Genomic DNA, 20,282 nt, shown 5'->3' on the forward strand with positions numbered 1-20,282 from the left:
TATTTCCTAAGTTTATACTTAGGAACCCATTAAAAATATTAATTATTTTAATATCTCTTCATCCGGGTGGAATTTCTCCAAACGATTTTTGGGTCTTGGAGATCTCATGTGCCTTAGCCTCTCCACCAAATTTCAAGGCTAGAGCACATCTGATGCTACCCAAAATCAACACTCCCTCTTAGCGAGGAATGTGCTCTAGAAATGCTTCACCATAGAAGCATCACACTGATCCTCCACATCGGTCCTTTGTGCTGATGCTTGGCCTGCTGCCTCACATCCACTTCACTCGCTGCTTCCTGTACTGCTGCCCATGACACTGACACTGCCACTGCTACATCTGTACTGTAGCTCCCTCTCAACATGTTGCATCATGCTGCCCATAGCACTGCCACTGCTAACTGTTGCATTGCAACTCAGTTACTGAGAAGTAAGTAACTGACTTCACCCAAACACTGACATCCTGGTCAGTTTGGAAGCCTCGTGATGCTGAAGCTACCTCTGCTACTATCCTGTGCTCCCTTTGTTGCAACTGCGCTGCTGCAAACACCTATGTGCCTCTTGCACTGTTGCAACCTCTACTGCATTGCTACAGAGTTTTGCACTCTATCCCTGCCTTATCGCTCCATCACACCTTGCTCCACCCGACACCTGTCATCATGCTAATGTCTTTACGGGCTCCCGTAGCCGTATGTGATCCAAGAGTTTGGGCACCTCAAGGATCCTGCCCCTTTCCTGTAGTCCTCCTGACTACAGCTCTATGTCTCCCCACCTCTTCTCTAGAGGCGCATGAGCACTCCGGGCACAACCGTCATTAGTCTCGACATCCTTCTCCGCCTTTGCTAGAGCAGGCTTTGAGTCAGAAGCTTCTCCCTTGCCTTTCTTCTTGGGGCACTGAGAGGCATAATGTCCCATCTCCCCACAATTGAAGCACTTGACCTTGGAGATATCTTTCTTCTTCCTCTTCTGAACCCCCTGCTGTCCCGCAGATGCTAGAGTTGTATCCTCCTCCTTGATTCGAACTCCTTTCCCACTACTCCCTACCTTAGTCATTCTCCTGAGCTTTTCCTGTTGAAGAGTTGCCCACATCTCCTCCCAACTGGGGAGAGTCGCTCTGCCCAAGATGCTTTGGACAAATGTCTCCTACTCCTCGGAGACTGCATTCAAGGCAGTCTTGACCATGAACTTCAGATCTGGTATAGACCCCATGGAAATAAGCTGGTCGTGAATCCCCTGCAACCTGAGAAGGAAGGGATCTATCTCCTCTTCTTTCTACATCTAATATGACCTCAGCTGATTTTCCAATAACATCTTCCACTACACGGAAGAGCCCTGGTACAAGGTGGTCAAGGTCTGCCACATCTCCCTTACTATGTTCTTCTCAGCAATATGTGGTATAACATGATCCTTAACCCTGTCTAGGATCATGCATTTCACCTTCCCCTGGGCCTCCTCATACTTCTCATTTGCATCAGGGTCAACTGGGGCAGCTACGGTTCTCAAGGCATAGTACTTGATGCGATGTTTATCCAGGATTGCCAGGATCCTGGCCTTCCAGATGACAAAATTAGAAGCCCCGTCCAATCTATCTTAATCCCTCAATCTGTTCACTGCCATCTTTGCTCCTCTTCTAGACTCCCTCCGAGTCTCGACTTCCCTCCTGGAAATCCTCCTGCCAACTATCGAATCACTCCTCTCCAATCCTCCTTTGTTGCTGCAACTCAAATCTGGATTTCTTGGCTAGAAATCCATCGAGGTAGTGCTTCCCTCTACCTTGGTTTAGTCTCCTTAGACACTGCTTTGCACTGACAGAAACAGCGTCCACCAACTCCTCAAATTAAAATCTGCACAGCTCCCTTAGCCTTGGCAACTAAAGAATCTGAGCCCTTCTGGCTCTGCGCAATCAGAGTGAGTTGGATCAGCTCCTCCTGGCCACAATGGCAATCCTTCCTGGCTGAGAAAGATGATTGGGCACTGCGTAGGCCTGATCTGTCCTCCCTCTGCCTCTGCGCTGGCTTGGATAGCTGACGTAGCTACTACGTCACCCTCTCCTGGCTCAGAATGCTGACGCAGGCACTGCGTGAGCCTCTAGTCACCTTCTCTGCACTGCGTCACTCTTCCTTCTACGTCTCTGGCTCTAGAGTAGCATTGTCTCTCGAGACAACTGCTTCTCTGTTGCAAACTCTTAGATTTCCCGGTTGATGCCTTCAGTCACCTATGATCTGCAATCACTCTGATACCATGTGAAAATTCCTGAATCTAACACATGAGAAACCCCTACTGCAATATTTGGTTTACTATCTCCTACTTGTTCTTTACATTAACAAGTTATTTAGTTGCATAAACATCGAAGTAAACACAAATGCAACCTTCACAGATATACAAATCATGTACTGAAATAAACTGAGACAATCACACAAGGGACACCGTTATTTTTGGACAATCGTCCCGGAAAACCCAATTTGGGAAAATCGGTGCAACATATAGAGGGTTTTATTATTAAGCAGATTTCTGAATACAACTAGGATGCCAGAAATGGCTCACCCTTCAAAGAATATCCTCAGTAGTAGTACCTCTATCTGGAGATAGATATTCCAGCAAATCAGCAACCGAATGAACAATCCCACAGTGACTTCGATTGTTCCTTGCACTGGATAGCGAAAGCTGCTCCAAGCACTCCTCTAAAACTGTGTCACCCTTCAGGAACAGCATCACCCTTCCTCGGCTCTATGTCAGCTGATCAGCTCCTAGTCTGCCCCACAGACACTCCCAGCGTTGCCTCTAAATCCCTCTTCGACTTCTGCGTCAGCCTCTATGGCCCTCTACGTCCTCTACGCTGGCCTCCTTAGCCTCTGCATCAGCCCTCCTAGGCTCTGCGCTGCCTCTTCCGGCACTTTGTTGCCTCTCTGATATGTATTCTTCAACCTTGGATCGAAATCCCTCGCTAAACTGCTCCTCACTGCAACTGATCACTCACTCGATTTCCTTAGCAAACCCAGCCCCAGAAAATCGAATTCTTGATCTCTCTTGGTGTATCTCCAACTGACCCTCAAGCCTCCTCTTATACTTTTCTTGTTGACAATTCAACGGCCGAGATTAAGTCCCTAATCAATGGCTAAGATTAGAACTGGCTTGATCCTCGTCACTTAGAACTTTCTTACCCATTTATATTAAACACATTAATATTTTTATTTTCCCAAGTTTAGACTTAGGAACCCATTAAAAATATTAATTATTTTAATATCTCTTCATCCTGGTGGAATTTCTCCAAACGATTTTTGGATCTTGGAGATCTCATGTGCTTTAGCCTCTCCACCAAATTTCAAGGCTATAGCACATCCGATGCTACCCAAAATCAACAGGATGAATATTGTGCTACTAAGGCAAAAGTCTCCTCATAGTATATGCCCTCAATCCGTGAGAAGCCCTTGGACACAAACCTGGCCTTGAACTTCTCCACGCTCCCATCTACTCCATGCTTCAAATTGTACACCCATCTAGATCCAACTACTGATTTCCCCTCAAGTCGTGGAACAATCTCCCAGACATCATTCTTCATGATAGAGGAATATTCCTCTACCATGGCATCTTGCCAAACCTGTTAAGAAGTTGCCTCCTTATAAGAAGAAGGCTTAGTGTCCACCAACTCTGTCATCAGTGCCATATAACTTGTGTACCTCTATGGTTGTTTACTCTGCCTAAACATGGTGCTAGGAGCCTCGACTTGCTCCTGAGCCTCCTAAATCAACCTCTCGGCCCACTTGGCCTTCTTCCTCCCTGTGGTAGGGGCCTCTATCTGATCTATCTGCTCTCGACCTGGTTTCTCCTACTCATCCTACTGCAAATCCTCTTGCGCTACCCTCTTGCCACTAGACTGTGGTTGTCACGGACTCTAAGGTGCTAGTTGTGGCTCTTGTTTGGGAGCGAGTAGCTCCTCCTCATGTACTGCAAGTGGCTCACATTCTAAGGAAACTCTCAGAGCCTGATTCTCCTGGAATCTCACATCTTGCCTGAGAACTGTCTTCCTAAGACTTGGAAAATACACCCTATATGTCTGAGATGTCTCACTATATCCCACGAAAATTCCCTTTTCTACTGTGGGATCCAGCTTCTTCCTACTATCCTTGGACACATGACAGTAGACCTTTGTGCCAAAGATCTGGAAGTGTGAAACATCAAGCTTCTTGCTTGTGAAAGCCTCCTCTGGTGTGACTCGTCCAAGCACCCTGTGTGGACTCCTGTTCTGTAGAAATATTGCAGTGTTGCATGCTTCTGCCCACAAGAACCTAGGCAGATCTTGATCATGCAACATAGCTCTAGCTGCTCCAACAATACTCTTGTTCTTCCTCTCAGCCACCCCATTTTGTTGAGGGTTATGAGGTGCTATCAACTCTCTCCTAATACCTTCCTTTGCACAAAACTCCTTGAAGGCATTGGAGATATATTCTCCACCATTGTCACTTCTCACTGCCTTGATTTTCTTCTCGGTCTACTTCTCTACCAAGGCCTTAAACTCCATGAACCTATCTAAGACCTCATCTTTCTTTTTCATAAAATAAATCCAAGTTTTCCGAGAAAAATCATCAATGAAAGTAACATAATACTTGTGTCTCATTAGTGATGGAGAAGAAAAGGGCCCACACACATTTGAATGCACCAGCTCCAAAATCCCTTTGCCTCTATTGCCCTGAACATGGAAAGAAGAATTGGCATACTTGCCAAGCGTGCACCCCTTGCACACTCCATTCTTGTCAAAGTCGTATGCTAGTAATCCTGTGGCGATCTGTTGAAGAATCTTCAACGCCCCATGATGTAAGTGTCCCATGCGCCTATGCCAAAGTTCACCAACATCTGCACAAACTTCCTTACTACTCAAGGCTGCATTTGTCTCTACCTATAACTTGTAGAGATTCTTCATCCTCACACCTATCTACTTCACTGCTCCTGAAGCTAGATGCTTGAGGTAAGCCTTACCTTTGCCAAAGATGATATCATACCCTTTGTCCTCAAGGACAGCTACTAAAACCAAGTTCTTCTTCAACCCTGGAACATGGAGAACATTTTTGAGATGAAGAGGATTACCTGACTCCCTCTCAAAACTGACAGTACCAACTCCCTTGGTAGCATACTTGCCATTATCTCCAAGCTCAATATTCACCTGCATATCCTTCTAATCCAGCTATTTGAAATACTCCTTGTTCCTAGTCATATGGAGAGGACTCCTGAATCAAAACACCACGTACTACTCCTTACTAAGCTTGCCATGCAAGCTATCAATAAGAAGTCCTTCTCAAACTGAGAGGCAAAATCATCTACCTCAGTTGATACAGCTACATGCTCCTTATTCAACCCCTTCTTCTTCCAGTTAGGACACTTAGAAGCATAGTGTCCAAAAACATGGCAATGGAAGCATTTGATCTTACTTAGATCTGTCTTCTTCTTGTCACCCTTTTGACTATTCTCGCTCTTCCCTTTGCCTTTCTTGCCTTTGACTTTACCTGCAAGAGCAAGATTTTCCTCCTCCTTCTCAACCTTGGAATCCTTGCCACTGCTGCTAGAAGTCTCAACTAATCTAAGCCTTAGCTCCTCCTGGATGAAGTCACTCCATAGGTGTTCCCAATCCGGCAACTTATCTTGTCCAGTAATGCTTTGAACAAAAGTATGCCAATCTTTGGTAAACCATTCAAAGCCACACGCACTAACTTTGTGTCCATGGGTTGCTCTCCAACAGCTGCTAGCTCATCATGAACTTCCTGAATTCTAGTGAGATAGGCAGTTACACACTCACCCTTCTGCATCTTGATTGTCCTCAGCTTCTCTTTGAGAACCATCTTCCGGTTCTCGGAAGAATTCTAGTAGAGCTTGACTAAGGCATCCCACATGTCCTTAGCTGTATCTTTACCTGCAACATGAGGGACTACATGATCTCGGAGTCCATCCAGGATCATCCTCTTGGCCTCGGCCTTGGCCATCTGCCTTTGGAAGAGCCTCAACTCATATGGATCTGAAGGTTTTGCAACACCTTTCTCAGCGAATTCCTTCAGTCCAAACTTGTCCAACAGGAACAATATCCAAACCTTCCAAACACCAAAATTTGAAGAGCCATCCAGTCTATCCTGCTCTCGCAATCCTAATCCTGTGTGAGTTGTCATCTTTCAACCTTGAAGACTATGTTCTAATTGATTTCTGTTCACAGCTCTGATACCATGTAGAATTTCCACGAAATTCTGATCTGCTAATATGAACAATCTGAAAACAATTTTCTTTTCATATAATCACAGAATTTCTCTACTAGAAGCAGCTGAATAGGAATAGAAATAATTGCACAAATTCACACAATAGAACACAACAATTTTCTAGGGAACCCAATTGGGAAAACCCTCGCTTGCTTGAGAATTTTATTGAAGAAGAATAAGCTACAGATCTCTTACAACCAGCTTGTCTCAATCAGAAAATACAATATTCTGTCTGCCTTAAACTAGGCTTGAAACACCTGCTAGAATGCTGATCTGCTCCTCAAAAACTGTGCAAACCCGAGCTCCTAAATCTATGTGCATTCCTTAGGAAATATGCCCCTATTTCCTAGCGCATTCCCAGCTCCTAAAAAATAGGAATTTCCTCCTATTTTTCAGCGCACTTCTCAAGGCTGCCTTCCTTCTCCAACTTGCACAAGAGAAAACTTCTTGGCCTGTTCCTCCACAAGCTCACTTGCTCACAAACTCGTACTCAAGCTATATAAGGTGTGCCTTTGGTCTCCTTATAAGCACTTCGATTTGGCTATTGTTAGTGAATTCTATATTTGGGAAGTCAAACTAGTGCTTTTCTAGTTAACAACAGTTAATACAACTTGTTAACTAGTTCATCCTAAAATTTAGGAGGCTAACTCCACTTGTTCTTTCAGTTCCCAAACTAACTCACACTAGAGAACAGATAACTCAGTCCTCCACAAACTCGCACTAGTCAAACTGCTTCTTGAACTCATCCACATCACTGGAACTTGTACATGACTAAGAAGATCACAAAATTTGATTCCTTGAAATAAGGCACAAATCAAGGAATCCATTACTTCGCTTCTTATCAACATCCTCAGAGTTCAATAGAATTGTCTATTGAAGATGAGGAAACACTACACTCCTGCGGGCCATCCACCTCTAAATATCTCTCCTGCGATCCAAGCCCAAAGGGAAGAATTTCATGATAGATTATTGTCCCAAAGTAATAGACAAAGAGTTGATCCACGGTGTGTCTCATTCAATATCGATTTGCATTGATGTTTACATTCCCATCTTGACACTATGTTAGTGCATTATTTTATTTTATTTTAACCAGAACTGGAAATATTTTTAGATTAAAATATGTGCATGGGGTCCTAGCAGTACAGTAAAATTACAAAAATGATGGCTCAGTCTTATCAACACAGTCTCATCAACCTGCCTAATATCTATCCAAAAGTGATAGCAAAAGACTTCTAAATGATTTCTTCTCCAAGCATATATATGCTAAAGCACACCCAATATACAACAAAATTTGACCCCTATAACAACTATATAGCTAGTGAAGACCTGGAAGCCTGTGTGTAACTGCTCTGGCTCCTAAAGAAGAGCGCTAACATTCAAATCAGGAACCCTGGCAGAAACAGAACTCATAGAGCTTTCAGAAGAAGGAGAGGTCGTCCAAGCTTGATCCAGGCTTTGCGGCAGCTCCCCAAGTTGGAACCAAGGGGTACCAATTTCCTCCTCCGACTATTCGAGATGTGTCCTTTTGTCTACCAGAATTTTCATCATGAAGGCCAAGCCAGTTGCCAGTTGATTGTATCTTAGATGGAGCTAAAGGATTTCTCCCTGCAACCTTTGTATTTCAAGCTCACCTCTTCTCTATTTGGCCTCCCAGATTCATCTTCATGCTCATAGACCTCGCCCAATTTTGGTCACAACATAGCTAATTGGGGGGGCAAACCAACAACTGAGCTAGAACACTCCCCATCCAAGTCCAACCAAAACCATGGATCACTGTTAGGCTTCCCACATAGCTGACCTTGCTTCTAGCTGTCTTTATTATCAATTTTCCAAACAGTAGTCCAAAGATAACAGCTAATAAAGCAAGCAAGCTCCCACAAACCCAATTGGCGGACTGACAGCTGGTTACTGAGGGAGAGCCAATGCAAAAAAGCAAAGCAACAGCACCCAAGGAGGAAGTTCAATCAAGTGACGAACTTGAATGGGCACACAAGGAAACTCTGGCCTCACCATCCTTACTGCTAGCAACAACCATCAACCTCAAACTCCTCTGCCAATCCCACAGCCAATGTTTCTCCATAGAAGTCTCCCGCACCCGTCATTGAATCTGACAGAGTAATCCGCCACTGGGAAAGTGAGCTCTACCTCACGTGACCAAGAAATCTCCCACAATGCGAAAAGAAAAGCCATAGAATTCTCTAGAATAGGAATGCAATGCCTCCCATCAAATTTCTCCCACCTAAGACACAATCTAACTAGATGAGTGCTCAATCTACTTCCCAGGGGAATTGGAGGTGTGTGACAAGCACATCTCCCATTTCCACCATCCCCCTAAACCATTTGAGCCATCAAAACAATTAAACTCGTTTTTGTTGCTCTGTCCTTAAAATGTGCATGTTTACTCCCCTACAAGTGTGCCAGGAGTAATACATGAACCCACCTCCGCATAATATCAAGCTAACGCTGAAGCTATCCATGTAACAGCCCCAATCATGGGCTGGATGTGACTTCCTCCACTCCTTCCACTCGGCTCGAATCCAAAGAGATGGATAGGAAAGTGACTCACCCTGTCATTGATCACTTCCCAGTTGATACTTTGGTTTGCGGGGAGATCAGCCTCCTTGTTATTAACTCATAAAAGATGTAATCTTCAGTAGTCCCTAACTCTTGACAACAAGAAATAGATTATTTTGAATATGACTTGAAAATTCCGTAGGAGAGGAATGAAGGAGAAGATGGCAAATTAAAATTTGAGTCTCCCAATATTATTATGCTACTCAGATCTAGAAAAGAGACCTGAAGAAGCCTCTGGAAGATGGCATAAGCCTCTGCTTGGCTATTTGTTGCATGCCCAAGACTCCAAGATGAGGATAATTCTACTTGTCCACCAGGGTGAAAGACACTATGTAAATGCATTATTAATCAATTTGATGTGCATAATATACACTGGGAAGGGGTGGGTTCACATTTCTTATCCTGGGAAACTCTCTATCCCTTTCGTTTTATTCCTTGTTTTTTGTTTATGATAACATTCCCACGTTATTGATTGATGACAAACTAAGTGAATTGATGCTTTTAGCTTAGTTTTCTGCCTTTAATCATTTGGGTAACTTAGACTTTAATGCTAAAAGGACTTCAGTTATTGGACAAAATTTCCCAAGAACACAGAGATGGATGAACTTGCAGAGGTTGACACTCTGACTAGCAACTTTGGGAATGAAGATTTGGATCCTTTGCATTTCTGAGGGAGGACAAGATCTGACAAAAAATAGGATGTCCACAGAAACTGGTGAATCAGATAAAATCCTATTAGATTGGGGAGTTTGTTTCTACATTACTTCTGTTTTGATGTTTTAGTATTTTACAGGTCAGAAGTTAAAGGTTACTTTCATTTTGGACTGATGGAATTCCCAAAGGACTATGTTGTAAATATTATGCCTGTAAAATCTTGCCAGATAGTTGCGGTAAATTTTGAAGTTGTATAAGAAGGAATTATGACACTTCCTATCTGGAATTTGGTTAAGTATTATTTTTGTAGAAATTTCAAGCCCACTGTGAAGTGATGCCAATTTTGTACGATATTAGTACTATTTTCAATATACATGATTTATTTGAAAACATAATCATGGTTGAAATTGGCATTGATAAGCATTACCTGTTCTGTTATCTCTTCCCCTGATTTTCTCACAAAAAGTGCTTCAGATTCGAGAACTGGGAAATCAACTTCTTCAAATGCAAATAATCTGGAAACCTTCAACAAAAATAACAGGTTTAACTTCAAGTGATACAACTAGGAATACTGCAATTGCATAGATAGGAACAAGATATACTTCTCGAAACTTTTGAAAAAGCCATTTGCGAAGCCGCATGTCCTCTGGCAGAAAATCTCTAGTTCCACGTGGAGGATTAACATCAATAACTTCCCCATGATTCAGAGGAGAAGCAGAAACAGTTGATCGTCCACACTTCTTGTCCATAATGGAGACCTCTCCTTCCTCCATATAAGTATTTGTTGAGACTGTAGCACCTACGATGACCATATTATAGTAAAACTGTTAGTTTATATATTATTCAGTGATGTAAAGTAACCCTTTGCTTATGCTTCGGAAACAAAGAAGGTTTTCAAAAAACTGTGCTTTTATAAATTTCTAATCTTTGGTCCAAAAAATAGACACGAATGAATCATTTGCAAAAACATCAAAAATAAGGGCCAAATCTGAAATTAACAACATGCAAATATTATACAACTAGCTACTATAAAACACTAGCTGAGAAACCTTTTGCCTTACAATCATATTAATATAGGAACAAAATCCAAAAATCAAGCACCAAAAGCTAGTTCAGGAAACAACCCAGCAGAAGGAACATTAATGCACATAAAAGATAGAATCCACCTTGTCGGGATTTCATTCCCGCTTTGATTATAAGTAAAAAATCAACCACTTAATATTGTCAAATAATTATTGACAAAAATAATAAATGGGAAAATATTCATGTAATCCACTTAAACCAAATTTATATTTCCAAACATTAAAGCCCCCTTGAAAGGAATCTGAAAAGACTATGATTTATTGGCTCCTAGAGAAGATTTAGGTTCCTGTTTGTAGAATGGCCTTGTCTAATTGGGAATAAAACTACTTGCTGCCTGCTGACTAGTTGTAACAAACTCTGTCAGAAATGGGTTGACTGACTATACTTGTTAATTCTTGAAAACCCAGCTACAGATTTGATGTTCAACAAATATTCACAGAACAGAAATGAAAGATGCTTTCTAAATTGATTTGTAACAGAAAATACTCTGGGTTCTTAACTAGCATAAACAGCAGAAGCAAAACTCACAAAGCCAAACACACATAAAAGAATGACACAGATATACCCTGGAAACCCCAGTGTTGGAAAACCAGCAACGGTGGGCTTCAATTCAGCTTCAGCAATTTAGTTTACAGCAGATTTTTACAACAGAAAATTGCTACAGCAATTTGTCCCAGCAAATCTAAGTAAAATCAACCCCTACGCAGCACTGTACGGCCCAGCCTTACAGCCCAGCAAATCAGCCTTTGCGCCCAACAAATTTCAGCCTGTACGGCCCAAGAAACTCGTGGCTTTTCGACCCCCTTTGCTTGATCTGCTCGCTGATATCATCTTGCCCTGTATGCTGCCCTAGTGTCTTGACCTGCTCTTTGTTGCTCTGACTGTCAAAACGTTCTTTCCAGCTGAATGCCCAAGCGTGCCAATCGAATGATCTCCTCAACAGCTCGAACTCCCTTCATAAAGTGCTTAACCCTAATCTCCAAAGAGATGGATGGCTGAGATTTCATCTTATCTCTTGAGATCAAGAGCTACAACTTAATCTGTCGTTGACCCTTTTACCTTTTCCAAAAAGGTGGCCAGCAAGTCAAATAATTAAATTAAACTGTTGTCTAAAGTCCTAACTTAGGGAATTAATTAAATAATCATTGTAGGAGTTATTTGAGGTGGTTGGTTGCATGTCATGGCACATGACCTATGCGAAACCACCTTCCAAGCTACAAATTCAACACTACCTCTTAGCGAGGAAGGTGTCCTACACAACACCCAACTTATCCCTAAAGAATACAAATTTGCCCTTCATCCAGTTTTATCGGGATCAGACCGAACCAGTCTGAACTGGCTGGTCTAACCATTTTGAGACAAAAACCGGTTCGGACCGGTGACTTGAACCCTTTTTGGCCAGTTCAGTACAGTAAAGTCGTGTACAATTTAGCAAGTGGGGCCTGTTTTGCCTTTTTTCTTTTAATTTTTGTCTTAACTGGGCACCAGCCCACAATAAGTGCCCAATATTCAGGCCTATGGCCCTACCATTGCTATGCAATTCATGGTAATGTTAAATTTTCAAAGTAAAAATTGATATTCTCCTTTATCTTTCATTTTCATCCTTTTACTTAAATTTTTAACATTAGCATGAAATGACTCGGGATGTTTGAGAGTGGTTCCGACCTCATTGGATTTCATATGGAGAGAGTAGAATTTTAGATCTCACTCAAAATCTAGCAGGCTTAACAGTTTTCCAGGATTTCAGGATAGGGGGGATTACAATGTTTCCATTCGAAGTTATCATGTATGATGGTATCAAACTAGCATTTAATCAAGAGCACTAATCCCTCTATGTACCTTGATGTTAGTGGCATTGATTGTCGAACTCCTCTATCATGATCCTACTAAAAATTTACCCATCACTCAAACAAAATCTTGAATTGACATGCTAAGCATTTTTTACCTTATTTTAATGCTTTGAGGGTGATATTGATGACAAAGATTCCAATATAGGTAAATATTTTGATGATATGTAGGTATTTGTTGTAGCATTATTTTATTTTTAATGCTAGAGGCCATCCAGGGCATGTTTTTTGATGTATTTTCGGTTCAAAGATAGATTGCACTCCGTGTTATTTTGGTTATGTGCACACTTACATGCTCTATAACTGAGAACTTTTGCTTATTTGTGTATAAATGGTTTGGATTTAGATGGATGCACATAAATATATACGGTTTTCATTAAAATTTGAATATTTCGTGTTTTTGGTTGATTGGTTTTTTGGTCCAGCTTTTTTACCAGTTCCAGTGTGATTCTGGCCGGTTCCCAGTCTGAGGGGTTTACCGGTTCGATGACTAGTCCGGTTTGTTGAGAAACCAACACTAGTAGGATTTAGGGTTTAATTCCTCTTTCTTGATAATTACTTGTGAATTATGTTGGTCTATTTTACTTCTTAATTAGTTTATCTTTCATCAAGCAATTACCAAATTATATGTGTATGAAGATCACAAGAACAAGAGACACAAGATGTAGGCGCTCAGCCAGGGAAAAACCCCTATAAGGAGAAAACCCAGTCAAAAACTCTTCCTTCAATATATTCAAATCAAGATGAGACACTTCCAGACTTCTTAGACCTAGACAAAGACCTCCTCCAACCACCAAGTCAGTCCTTCCCTGCAACAGATGATCTTGACAGAATACTCCAAGTGACAGCTTCCCAACAGCAGCTTCAGTCCAGAAATTTTGGCCCCCCAGCAAGAGAGTTTCGGACTTGCAATAGACACAGATTTTCCGCCCCAGCAACTACCCAGAAACTTCGCACATGTGAGAGATAGATAGCCCAGAAAACTCGATTTAGGTCTTCCCAACAAACTTCGTCCTCTTCTAGCTACTTCGCACTCTTTTTTTGCCTCTCTTGCTTGAAGATCGAACTTGTTGAGTGAATGTGACAAATAGGTCGAATTGTCTCTCCTTATATAGCCTTTCTGCTAGGTCGAATTGCCCTAATGTAGGCCGACTTCATGGGGACAGGGCCGACTTGGTGTGGAGGTGACAAATTACCTTTTTGACTCAAAAATCATTCTTTTTACATACAAAAGCCCAAGAAGGGTCTAATAAAAATGACAATGACTCTAATGACTCGAGACAAAACCTAGAAGCCTTCAATGGAGGCTTTGACCTAGAAAACTTTGACCCGAGCATGAAACCCATGCTTTAATAAGTCATTTTCTTTAATAATAAATTTTCTTTTGACAAGTACAATTATGAAGAACGAATCTAGTTAGATTCTTCAACAAGGTTCCGATAACATTGCCTTCATCAAGGCCTTGGTCAAAATGTCTACTACCTGCTCATCTGTAGGGATGTATTGCAGCTTCATTGTTCCCTTTTGCACACAATCTCTAATGAAGCAGTTCCTGGTCCGAATGTGCTTCAACTTGTCACGAAACATCAAATTCTCAGAGAGCTTGATGCAGCTCTGATTGTCACAGTGAATGATAGTCGGCTCTAATTCCTAATCAAAAAGCCCAACAAGAAGTTTCCAAAGCCAAATGGTCTCAAAGGTTGCCAAACTAGAAGCCATGTACACGACCTCAACAGAACTCAGCGCAACTAACTTCTATTTCCTGTTGAACCAAGAGACTGCTCCTAATCCTAGACTGAAACTACACCCAGAACTACCAAGCGTATAACCCCTTTCCTGGTTATTTGACCTTACATGTCATGCATGTTATGTTTGCAACTTTGCATAGCTAACATCATCATATTACATTCTCATGCTAGCGTAGGTGCATTTACAATACACTTGCATCTTAGTATAGATTTACTTTTCTTTACAGATTATTATTTTTGATGAAAAACAAAGGCGATAAAAGTATGTCCACTGCACATACTCCCAACAATTGTATTGTAATGTGCAGGTTACAGGTTTGTAGTCCTAGGAGATAGTTCGAGTTCTCATGACCTCCCCGTCTGAGTACATGGATCATGCGTTCTATGGTGAGCTCATGTCCCAGTTGGAGCCAGATGTTACCCACCAAAAGTGGGTGACCCCATAGGAGAATTTTTCTCTTAGTCATCTCTTCTAGTCGGCAACCCCTGAGAGCCACCTAGTTGTTGATGTGACGTGCCATTTATATCTCCACCACCTGCATCAATCATATGTCCCCTCGCCCATTTGTTAGGATCACATGTTGGAAGGTGAGCCTCTGGTCAAAAGGTACTTATTCAATTTGCATTTGGGCGCTTATGCTTGTTTGTATCTTGGGCATTTGGCATGGATTATTAGGTGACTTGGAAGAAAGAAGGGTCTTGGTCGTAGTCTTGTTCCCTCACCTTAAATAGGGGGTTAATTTTCTATCCTAGTCCAGGCAGACAGCCCCTAATGACTTATTGCTTTAGGAAGGGGCACTACTTGGGAATCCATGATTGAGATAGCATGTTTTATCTATCCCTTTTCCATACTTATCACTCCCCTCTGTACATTACGAGCCCTTGTTCCATCTTCCTTCTCCGGGTCCACTTGTCCATTAGTTCACTAGGATCTAGCACACCCCATTCCCCTTTCCACATATCTGGGTTGGGCCTGGAAATGTTGCCCCAAGAGGTTGATGCAACTAAAAGAAAAGGAAAAAGCATATAACGTCCACAAGCAAGAAACAAAATAAAGAAAATTATAAAATGCAAAAGATGGTCAAGACATTAATATTAGAACATGGGCAAAAGCCAAGCATAAGCTCTACCCCTTATCATTATGGCCATCACCCGGTTCCTTGGACCAATGTTGCCCTGTCATATCATAAAAAAAAGGAACCCTTGCATGTCCCAACCCATGGCAAGCAATGAATTGCCCAACCACTAAAGGGTAACCACTATTATATATCATTCACAGTGTGCTCTCATATCCTAGAGCTCCGAGCAGTAATATAAAGAAAAATCAAGCAAAAGCAAGGGTGGAAAAAAAAGGTAGGGGTAACTCATGCATCCACAATTGTTCCCTCCTCACATATGTGTGCCCAATATGTGGAATTCCTCATTATTGATACCCCTTTGACCATGGCATTTAGCCTTGAGACCCCTTCTCCCCTTCCATTCCATCATTATTCACATGACACCTATTGATTGAAGGGAGGATTGAGGACATGTCACTTTCTTTTGGGGTTGGAAACACCTAATAGGGTTGTATTTTAGCCACTCCTACCTAGGGAGGTACCATTTTTATGTGACTAAGGCCCCAATTTTGGAAGAGAAACCTTGTATGAAGTGTCACATTTCCTATTACTTGCAAGCTTGGTTCACTTAAATGCAAAAATGTTAAAATTGGCAACTAGGGCCAAACTCCATGTGGGTCATCTTATTTAGGGCAGCTGATATTTTTCTTGGATCCCTCTCATCGAGAGGTGTAGGATTGATCTAAAGATCATCCGATTCCGATAAGTATTCATGGAGTTATGAATTTATTTGTGTTATAAGACAATTTGTCAAGGTCGGCCAGCAACTAAATAACACCCACATGTGCTCAACGTTTTAGTATAAAAAGAAGATGACTTGACAGTCATTTCACACACACTCCTCTCTTGATTTTTCTCCACTTGTCTTGGGTTTTAGTGTGAGAGAAATCTAGGAGGAAGAAGCCCTAGACATTGTCCTAAAAATGCCCTAGACATTGTCCTAAAGAAGCCCTAGACTGTTAAAATTGGCAACTAGGGCCACACTCCATGTGGGTCATCTTATTTATGGCAGCTGATATTTTTCTTGGATCCCTCTCATCGAGAGGTGTAGGATTGATCTAAAGACCATCCGATTTCGATAAGTATTCATGGAGTTATGAATTTATTTGTGTTATAAGACAATTCGTCAAGGTCGGCCAGCGACCAAATTACCCCCACATGTGCTCAACATTTTAGTATAAAAGGAGATGACTTGAGAGTCATTTCACACACACTTCACTCTTGATTTCTCTCTGCTTGTTCTGGGTTTTAGTGGAAGAGAAATCTAAAAGAGAAAGCCCTAAACGCAGAAGGTAAGGAGCCCTAGTATGAGACCTAGACCCAGTCAAGGAGGGCTTCGCGTTGCCCTATACGCTGGTCCCTACAAGCCCTAGACGCAGTCAAGAAGGAAGCCTACACGCTGCCCTATACGCTAGTCTCTACAAGCCCTAGACGCAGTCAAGAAGGAAGCCTACACGCTGCCCTATATGCTGGTCTCTACAAGCCCTAGCCGCAGTCAAGGAGGGTTACTATGATGCCCTAACCGCAGGTCCATGATGCCCTAGCCACAGGCCACTTCAAGTGACCGAATTGATGGATGGAGGGCCAAGGATCTAGGGCCGAGAAGGCAAGTTGCTAGGCTGAGTAGAGGGAAGCTAAACGCAGGAATTTGAGTGGTTGTTTGGGCACATTGAGGAGGCTGAAAGCTACAGCAATCTAGGTCACAGGCCATAGCAAGCTGCTGGAGTTATTTCATGGTTGCGTTGAGAGGATAACATGGCATGGGAGGAGCCTCTTCAAGGCTGGCCACAGCACTAGAGGGCTAGTCTTGCTGTGTGTTGGGTTAAGGGCAGTGGCACATACCCTAACTAGAAGTGCAGTAACAGCAATGCCAACAATTGGGACAGCAACAATTGGGATAGCAGCGATAATGGGATAGCAACAATGATGGGGCAGCAGCAATGGTCTGCTAACAATTGGGACAGCAGCAATGGCATGCTAACAAATGGGACAGCAGCATGACATGGTGCAGCAATAGCCAATTGGGACAGCAGTACGGTAAGCATGGTGCTGCAAGCACATTGGGCAAGGTGCAGAAAGCACATGGTGGCAAGCATGATGCTGCAAGCACATGGGACAGCAGTGTGGCAACATGGTGCAGCAATGGCACATATGACAGCAATGGTACATGATACAGTACAGTGAGGTACAGTATGACGCAGCACTGGTGAGTGCAACAAGATGTTGCAGTACAGGAAGGTGCAGCAGTATGATGTGTGCAGCATGGTAATAAGGTCCAACATAGTGATGATGGGTGCAGCATGGTGCAGCACAGTGAGGTGGAGCGTGATGACGAGGTGCAGCACAATGATAGGTGATGGAGTCACCTTGGAGAATCAGTTGAAGCAGCATGTCTTCAACTGAGTTCAACTACCTCATGTATCATCTACTTAAAGATGATCTATGCTCTTATTTAGATAAGTCAACGTGTTGACTTCTATTGTATATGTACTATCTCTCTCTCTCTCTGCTAAACTATTGGAGAACATATAATAAGAATTGATCAAGTGTTTCCCCACATTGGGGTTTGTCCCTGGCTAGCGCCACATTTTGTGTCCTCCTGTCTTGACTTGTCTTCTGCGATCTATGTTTATGTTCTATCTGCAATTTACTTTAATGCTAATGTGATTGCTAATCTAGAAAAGATATTGAGCTAACTATGAAAATTGAAATAAATTGCTCTAAGCATACAACATACCTAAAATTAAGATGGTATCGGAGCTGAGGTGAAGACAAAGCCCAAGCAAGAGTGAAAGAGCAATAACCGAAGACAGTTGGGAAAGGACAAAAGGCTCAATGGGTTCCTCATCCCTCTTCAAATTCACCAAGGCCGAAGTCGAAGCAGAGAACATTATCAGTATGGCGCAACGGAAGCTTCTAATGGCCTACCTAAAGATCACTTCAGTGGGAAGTCCGGATCTAAGGATGGAAGGAAAGGCAAATGCCTTGTTTGTAATAAGTTCAGCCATTATACGAAGGAGTGTCTGAATGGTTGGGACACATCACTTGATGATGATAACAACCATTCCAGGGACATCTTCAATGATCAGAGGAATGACATGTAATGTAGGTCATCAAGGAAACGGCCGACTCTTCAAAGAAAGTAAGGAACCCCCTCTCTTTCAGACTCTTTGGGAATATGGCTTATTGATTGTAGTGCTTCAAGCCACTTCAACGGATAGAAGGGTACTCTCTCTAATTTGGTAGAGATGGAAACAATTGTGGGATTATACTTGGAGTCGATGCCACCTATCCCGGAAAGGGTGTAGGGAACGTTACCCCTCAATTGAATGAGGGTAACTCGATTCATTACAGAATCTCTTTTATGTACCTGATAGCAAGAAGAACCTGGTGTCCATTTCGACAATGGAAGTCAAAGGTTACAGGGTGGCATTCATCGATGGAAAGGTATGTGTTTGAAAATAGAATTTTCAAAGATGCTTTTATCTTTGAGTTCAAGGTCAACATTTTGTATGAAGTTGCAGGATGGTCCATTGGGGACCATGTCAATTGCCACATCTCATATATAGCATTGGACGTCTACTTATTATGGGGCCCTACCCGATGTGAATCAGATGGTGACAGGAATGCTTGAATTCAAGAAGAACATGAAGGTACATGTCTGAGATGTACCGAAGGAAAATCTTACAAGAGGACCATTCCCCTCATGTAACAGGTTCACAAGTTTGGAACAACCCGAGGGGTTTGAGATTCATGATCAGGAATCTCATGTATGCGGGTGGAAGAAAGCCCTCTATGGCTTGAAGCAAACACCCCAAGCTTAATATGAGAGGATTGATAGCTGTCTGATGTAGCTGAGATTCACTAGGAGTGAAGTCGATCCAAACCATTGCTTGAAGGTTGTGGATGATAGACCTCTCATACTGACGCCTTCTGAGGATGACCTCTTTCTGACAGGTGCAGACCCTCTCATTTGCAGAAGTATGAGGGAGTTGGATTCCGGATTTGGAATGGTGAACTGCAAACCTGGAACTACCTCGATGGATCTTAACTTTCAGAAGTTATGTGGTAAGGATACCAAACCTGTTTTGGGAAATGCCTCTGAGTTTCACAAACTCATACTAGCATTGATGTTCTTGGTGAACTCCTGTCCGGATATATGTTTTGCAGTTAGCATGTTGGGCTCATATTTGGTTGAGCCTCACTGGATTGATGCCAAGAATCATTTGAGATATCTTCAGGGCACAATCTCTCATGAATTGAGATACACTGTCGCAAATATGAAGTTGCATGATTATTCTGATGATGATTAGGCAGGCAGTGTGGAGGATCGCAAGAGCACTTCTGGGTGCTGACTCTTTTTGTGTTCTGCTCGATATCCTGGATGAGCGAGAAGCAGAAGACGGTTGCTTTGAGCACCGCTGAGACCAAATACATAGCTACAAGTATGATCTCCTGTGAAGCTGCCTGGATGTGGAAGCTCTTCAGTGAGCTGTTTGTACACATGATGGATACCACCGTGATCTTCCGTGTCAACTAGGGGGGGATTCAATTGTTGAGGAATCCGTATTCTATGATTGCTCTAGCATATAGACATCAGATACTACCTTATCTGGGATATGGTACATCGATGAGCGAGAAGGCTCCATCGCATTGAGACTGATGTACAGGGCACAGACATTCTATCAAAGCCTCGGGGAAAGGTCAAATTTGTGACTTTCCCAAACTACTTGGAGTTGTTGAGAGACCCTCTTATGAGGGTCTTGCATGATGCATGCATTGAGCTCTGGGAGCTCCAGGGGGCTTGTGGTATTTCTTGGAGCAACAAGCGACCATAGTGCGACTCACCCTCCCCTAATGGTGTGCTGTGTACAGGGTGAATGGTTCAGCGTTCCCCTATGATACCCCGTGGCGACTTATGGACAGGATGAGTGGTTCTCCTGTCGAGGTATCCTACCCATGCAGTCTCGGACTCATGGGAAGAACCTCTCATCTGGCCAATGAGCAGGGAAATGGGGTTAGGGA

General features: G+C 42.6%; 1 protein-coding gene across 1 annotated transcript in view; it reads right to left on the reverse strand.

The window, feature by feature from the left end:
• The window catches only part of LOC149149680 (histidine--tRNA ligase, chloroplastic/mitochondrial-like), a 340,861-nt gene that overhangs the window by 295,022 nt on the left and 25,557 nt on the right, over nucleotides 1-20,282 (reverse strand). Inside the window, exons 2-3 of the mRNA XM_089440941.1 lie at nucleotides 10,064-10,260; nucleotides 9,889-9,984 (exon numbers count right to left, since the gene is read on the reverse strand). Of these exons, the coding sequence (XP_089297067.1) occupies nucleotides 9,889-9,984; nucleotides 10,064-10,260 (293 nt within the window). The remainder of the gene's footprint in view (nucleotides 1-9,888; nucleotides 9,985-10,063; nucleotides 10,261-20,282) is intronic.

Source organism: Pinus tabuliformis, chromosome 9 (assembly GCF_031772625.1).
Source record: "Pinus tabuliformis cultivar Carrire ecotype Pingquan chromosome 9, CPIR1, whole genome shotgun sequence".
Lineage (NCBI taxonomy): Eukaryota > Viridiplantae > Streptophyta > Pinopsida > Pinales > Pinaceae > Pinus > Pinus tabuliformis.